This window comes from Chrysochloris asiatica, unplaced genomic scaffold, assembly GCF_000296735.1.
Source record: "Chrysochloris asiatica unplaced genomic scaffold, ChrAsi1.0 scaffold00034, whole genome shotgun sequence".
Classification (NCBI taxonomy): Eukaryota; Metazoa; Chordata; class Mammalia; order Afrosoricida; family Chrysochloridae; genus Chrysochloris; species Chrysochloris asiatica.
Window position 1 is genome coordinate 504,153 of NW_006408552.1, and position 6,618 is coordinate 510,770.

The 6,618-nt window shown below is 45.0% G+C and overlaps 1 protein-coding gene across 1 annotated transcript in view; it reads right to left on the reverse strand.

Moving 5' to 3' along the window:
- Positions 1-4,135: 4,135 nt before the first annotated feature.
- ZCWPW1 (zinc finger, CW type with PWWP domain 1) overlaps positions 4,136-6,618 on the reverse strand; it is a 16,836-nt gene continuing 14,353 nt past the window's right edge. The window contains 3 exon segments of the mRNA XM_006859815.1: positions 4,136-4,455; positions 5,108-5,254; positions 5,706-5,766. Of these exon segments, the coding sequence (XP_006859877.1) occupies positions 4,136-4,455; positions 5,108-5,254; positions 5,706-5,766 (528 nt within the window).

Sequence of the window (6,618 nt, forward strand, 5' to 3'; positions counted from 1 at the left end):
GGGGGGGGCAGGCTTGCAGGATATACCCTTTGGTTGGTTGATGATGCATAGAGGGGATTGTAACCATGGCAATGAAACGATATACGATAGGATGAATGTAAAACTAATGCTCTCCCATGTAAACTATCACATAATTCACAATAAAACATTTAAAAAATAATAATGATTGACATTTACTATTTCAGAATTCCCAGTCCCAGTGATTTTATAAAATCCAGTGACTGGATGAGTGAATTGGTAGGGAAGTCATGAAGTTGGGGGTGTTGCTGCAGGCCCAGTGAGTAGGACTGTAAGTGATAAAACCTCCCAGGACACTGTTGAGTGGAGGGAAACTCTGTGAGCCTGGAACTAGAATCCTTAGGAAATGTACAGAGGTACAGAGACTTAGAGGGTGGCATGGAGGAGTGGTTGGACTCCTAGTGTGGCGCTATAGGATCAGCACTGGACTGCGAACCACAGGTCAGCAGTTCAAACCCACTAGCTGCTCCTCGGAAACACTATATAGGGTCGCTGTGAGTTGGAGCTGATTCAACGACTCTTAACAACAACACTGGTGGAGTGGTGGGCCAGAAAGCACAGGGTTTGGATGGGCCCAAGAGTGGGAGAGGAATGGCCGAGCAGAGGCACTCAAAAATGTAAGTAGCTGTAAAGTAATGTAAAAAGCTGCAAGCCACGGATTCATAAGGTGTGAGAGAAAGATCAGTTATCCCTCAGAAGGATTGCAAAAGAATCTGTATCCAGTTTTAGGTAGGGCAAGGAGAGAGGACTCAGGGAAGTGGGGTTCACAAAACTAGAAGTTGTCTGTTTGCAGGGATGAGTGGGAAGTTCAATTAAGAGAGGTTAGTGATGAAGGGCAGAGAGAGACGTTTGTCTTAGGATTTGCTGTGAGGACATATGTGGGCTAGCCTCAGAGCGCTCAGTCCCAGACCCTTCCCCTCCCACACTGGTTTTAACAGAGCTGCCATGACCTCTGGAAAGACTGCCTGGCAGAGCATGAAGGAGCAGAGACAGGTGGGACCGAGAAATGCCAGCCTCTATGCATGTCCAGTCCCACAACACTCTTGATCTTGCCAGGTAGGCAAACTGAAGCCAAAACCCAAGCAGGGACCACTGGTGTGGGGAACAGAAAGTTTCTTTTAAGAACTCAACAGGAGCTCTTCTTACAAGGACACTTCCTGTTTGGAAACATCTCAGCCCCTCGCCTCCAAATTCCTTAATCCACATCCTCATGCGTCCTCTAAGAAGCTAGGTTCTTCACTTCCCAGAAGCTCCATATCCTGTTTCTGCTCAGTAAGAACAGCATACCTAAGGGTTCTAGTGCTAGCTCTCTGAGTTTCTTTTCCACAATGTCTCCCCTTTTTCTCTCTTATATCCCCTTTCCTCCTGTTTTCTTCCCCATTTCTAAGCTTTCCTTTCTGTCCATCTGTGTTCTCTCATCTTTGAATATCATCCTTTCTTGATACATCTACCTTTTCCATATTTTTCCCTCTTCTTTCCTGCCTGTTGTCCAATGTTTCCCTTTCCCCTGGTGAAGTACAGGAAAAGACCTAGGCGATTCCTCTGCCTCTACTCTTTTGGCCTCTTTCACTTCTAGCCTCAGCCTTTCTCTTCTGTGCCAGCCCAAGCTCTTCTCCCTTCCCTGAGCATACTTTCTCTTGAACCTCAAATCTCACTTTCCTTTTCTCCTGTCCTTCCTTCACCATAACTCCTCTTCTTGCAGCCCACCAACCTCCTCTCTCTCTCTTGCGTCACTTCCTTCAATGTCTTTCCCAGAAGGCCTGCTCAGAGGACATGAGACAGGTTTTGATTTCTCTCAGCTTTAGCCAAGATAGTACCAACACAGAGTACAGGAGGTGAGCATGCCTACCTCTCCTCTGTGAGTTTCCCTCTGATCAAAAACAGCTTCACGAGGATAGTTCACCTTCAGCCAATACTCTCCGGTCTCTACACCGGACTACACCACAGAAGGCTTCTGTTCCTCTTCTGAGAGACTGAAACCTCCTGAGTCTGTCAGAACAAATTAGAGAGCATCCCCAGAAAAGAACTGTACAATCTCTAGTGCATTTCCCACCCTCTTCCAAAACACTGAGGAGAAACATGAGAATATTGGGGAAAGCAGTTCTTACCATCAAAATCATCTTTTCCTAGTTTTCACCTCTGACCCTTCCTGTTCTCCAAACACTCCCCACATTATATATGAGTGCCCCTTTCTCAGTATTCTGCTCTTTCCCATTCCTCACCCACCCACCTTAAATGACTGTTGACCATGACGTAACAGATAACTTCGCTGCTTAAACCCGTCCCATTTCTCTACCTTGCTGCCACCCGCCTGATTTCAACACCCATGAGTTTTCACGAGGCCAGGATAAGATGCCAAGCCAGAAAACAAGGTGACAGCTCCGACGTGGGTATGGAGGAATTGGGGACAGTGGTGTGAAAGTCGACAGTCTGTGCTCCGGCATGCAGAAAACTACTCAAGTTGTGGATCTCTGACTTTAAATGTCTAACCACTTTCTCTTTGGGGGGCGTCTCAAGATGGCAACACTGCCTGTACCTCTCTTGTCAGCTCCAGTTCGATCCTCGTGAAGTCCCCAGGCAGACTGGTCCAATGAGTAGGATGACCTCTTGACCTGCACCAAGACTCAGTGATGACCTCCCTAGAGTAGGCTTTGCGACCAGACACCGACAGCTCAGCCAGTGATCAGGGGCAGAGGGGATCGAGTACGGGGTGGAATGGAGAAATGCCCTGACATAGAAGTACTCAGAGAATTTGTGTGAATTCATCTAAGGAGAAGCAAATGTCACCATCAACTTCTGTCCCTCTCACCAACCGGACACTATAATAGACCCCTTCTCTAATACCTTTTTCCCCTCAGTGGCTGCCTCTGGCCAGGGAAGAATAAATTCTAAATACTGGTAGCAAGTCCAGAACCCAAGGCCTGTACCCCTAAACTAACCATTCTACTTTCCTTACAACATTGTAACTAGCCTGTATGCTGCTAGGAGCATGGTGACTCTATAGGAAAAACAGTGGACTGCAAACCTCAAGTTCAGCAGTTTGAGCCAACCAGACTCTCCTCGGGAGAAAGATCAACCTTTCTGCTCCCGCAAAGATTTATACAATCTTGGAAACCCTACGCAGGGTTACTATGAGTTGGAACCAACTAGATAGCAGACAACAACAATATGGTATTAAGTGCTTGACATGCATTACCTCACTTAAACATCTCAACAACCCTGTAAGCATTTTGAAAGCATTCTGGTGTGGCACTGTGAGTTAATGCGCTGGATTGCAAAGTCGGCTTGAACCACAAGGTTAGTGATTCAAGCTCACCAGCTGCTCCTTAGAAACCCTATACAGGGTCACTATGAGCCACTATGGGTTGGAACCGACTTGATGGCACTTAACAACAAATATTCATTTTGAAGAATGAAATGAGAACCAGAATGCCTAAAGTGATTTCCTAAGGCCACACAGGAAAAGCTATGATTGTTGTTGTTATGTGCTGTTGACTCACAGTGACCCTGTATAGGGTTTCGAAGGAGCAGCTGGTGAATTTGAACTACTGAACTTGTGGTTCAAACCAACCTTGCAGTCCAGTGTATGGTCCCACAGTACCACACCAGGACTTACCAAAGCCTTGCTTTGGGGAACTTTAAATTTTTTCTTAGGGCCTATATGTAAAAACCATGAAGTTGAGAGTCTTACTAGACTAGTCTGTCCTCTCCTTTGCAAAAGTGAAACTCCAAAATTCCTATTTCCAAGAAATCTCTGGAACAGTTGACCAAACCCAGTAGGAAGAATATGGGCACTGGAGTCAGAAAGACCTGCCTTCCTAGCGTCCTTCTAGGACTCAGATGTTCCCTGGACTCCTTATTGTTCACCCTCCCACCCAAAACAATGATGTGCCACAGATGACCCAGAAGTGGAAGAGAAGCAGCAGAAAAGAAAGGCATGGTTAGAGATAAAAGAGGCAAATTAAAGCAGCAATCTGTTTTATTAATACATAAAGTGCACAATACTGACTTTAACCTTGTAGCCAATTATTACCCATAAACTTCTAGGGGACCCCGCTGAGAGGCTCCCCCACTTGCACTCTGGGGAAGAGAAGTGAGAGAAGAGAAAGAAGGGCAATCATTCCTCAAACACCACCAGGGGGAAGCCCTCTTCTTCATCTCTGTGCTGGGACTCTTCTCTTAGCTCGGGCGCATCTCCAACATCTTCCAGGAGTTGCTCGAGGTCCAGGTCACTGGAAACTTCTTCTTCAGCAGGGACAGATTCAGACTCACGCTGCGGTGGTTCCAGGGGCCCAGGCCCTTCCTTCTCCACCGTGGGGTCAGGCCCACTCTGAGTGGGGGAGGTCAGACCCTCTGGCATCATTCTGACTTCTCTTCCTGTAGACAACTTGCTTATCAAAGATCTGCTTTGAGGAGCTTTAAATTTTTTCTTAGGGCCTATATGAAAAGGCAACAAAGTCGAGAGTATTATTAGATCAGTCTGTCCTCGCCTTTGCACAAGTAAAACTCCAAAATCCCTATTTCCAAGAAATCTCTGGAAAAGCTCCCAGTAAGGAGCTCTGGTAGCATAGTGGTTACGAATTAGGCTGCTAACCTCAAGGTCGGCAGTTCGAAACTACCAGCTGTTCCATGGGAAAAGATGAGGCTTTCTGCTCCTGTAAAGATGTGCAGCCTTGGAAACCCTGTGCAGGGTCACTATGAGTCGGAACCAACTCCACAGTATTTAACAACAACAACAACCCAGTAGAACAAATATGGGTGTTGGAGTCAGAAAGACTTGGATTCTAGCCATGGCTAAGCCATAAGTTTGAAGGGGTCTTGAACAAACTTTAGACCCTTTGAGCTTCAATTTCCTTATCTTTAAAATGACAAATACCCAGCCAGAAATAGTGAAAAAATAGTTTTCTGTGCCTGGATTTAGCCAAATCAATAACTACTATGTTTATAGTATGTTCTGTATACTCTAATCAGAGACATACTTTTAAATTTTTGTTCTTTCTTTAAAGTAATAAAATCTATAGAAACATTTTAAATGCCCAAGTTACATGAACCTTGTTTTTCTGTCGTTTACCCAAGGCCTGTGCCTTACCTGGCTTGTGAGGATCTGAATTCTCTGGGCCTTCTTTCATTGCCGCTCTGGGCACAGGAGGGACTGTGGGTTCATCTCCCAGTGATCTCTTAGTCTTTTTTGGCACGGTCCCATATCGTCGATCTACTAGGCCTTTATCACCAGTCCCTGACCCCAACCATGGAGGAAATGTGTTTATTTTCTGTAAAAGACAGCTTGGAAAGGGTCTATGGATTCCCTGCAGCTAGTCTCTGCCCTCTCCCGCATCATCTTCTCACTCTAGCAAGCTCTCTCTCATCCCTTCCTCTTTCCCAATCATGGTTTTTTCCTGGATCGTTCTCTCTTTATAGTTCTCCACAGAGGCTGCCTGCTCCAGGAAGTCATCCTTCTTGGCTAAGAATGTAAAACATTCCATCTTCAACCTTGGAATTTATAATTCAATCTCCAGAAGTGATGTCCTACCATTTCTCCAGATGACACTATCGATTAGCTTTGCCTGTTTTCACCAGTTCTAGAGTTGAGACTTTCAAGAGGATAGGCCACCTGTAGACCCATTCCACTCACGGCTTCTGCCCCACCCTAACTATGCACATAGCCCACTTCCAGCCGGCTTGCTTACCTCGTGGCTTGGGTCTTTTGGTCTGTGTTTTGGCAGGCTTTAGAACTGGCAAAGTTGGGTCCTGAGAATAAGAAAATAAAAAAGAAAGTAACAACTAAATCATATAACTGCATTTTTAACCGAGTGGGATGCTACAGACTGATGACTGAGGTTGGAGGAGTCAGATCAGGTTCGGGAGTCTGACACTGCTTAAGCAACAGCAACAGACACAAGTGTGTGGTCACTTCCTTTAGATGCAGCACACGTCACTGTAAGGCTATACACAGGGGCAGGAAACAAAGCTTCACCACAAGCTTTTAATGAATACAATTTACAAATGCACAGATAATATAATACACTGAGAAAGACTGAGAGATTTTCCTTAAGATCAGGAACAAGATGCCCACTCTTACCACTGCTATTCAATATAAGTTTGAGCAAGAGCAGTTAAGCAAGAGAAGAAATAAAAGGTATTCAAATAGGGAAGGAAGAATAAAACTATCTTTTTTTATTATTATTATATGATCCTACATAAAGAAGATCTCAAAGGATTCACAAGAATGCTACTAGATGGGGGTGTGGGGGGGGCAGGCTTGCAGGGTATACCCTTTGGTTGATTGATGATGCATGGTGGGGATTGTAACCATGGCAATGAGACAATATACGATAGAATGAATGTAAAACTAATGTTCTCCCATGAAAACTATCATATAATGCACAATAAAACATTAAAAACAAAACAAAAAGAATACTACTAGAATTAAATGAGTTCAGTAAAGATCAACACACAAAAATCAGTTGGGTTTGGAGAACAAACAGGATGGTGGATCAGGTGGACGTGCAGTAAGGAGCTCCATCAGCAACAACACAGAATACGGGACCAAGCAGGCTCAGGAGATGGTCCCAGAACTCTGAACCACATATAAAGGAATAT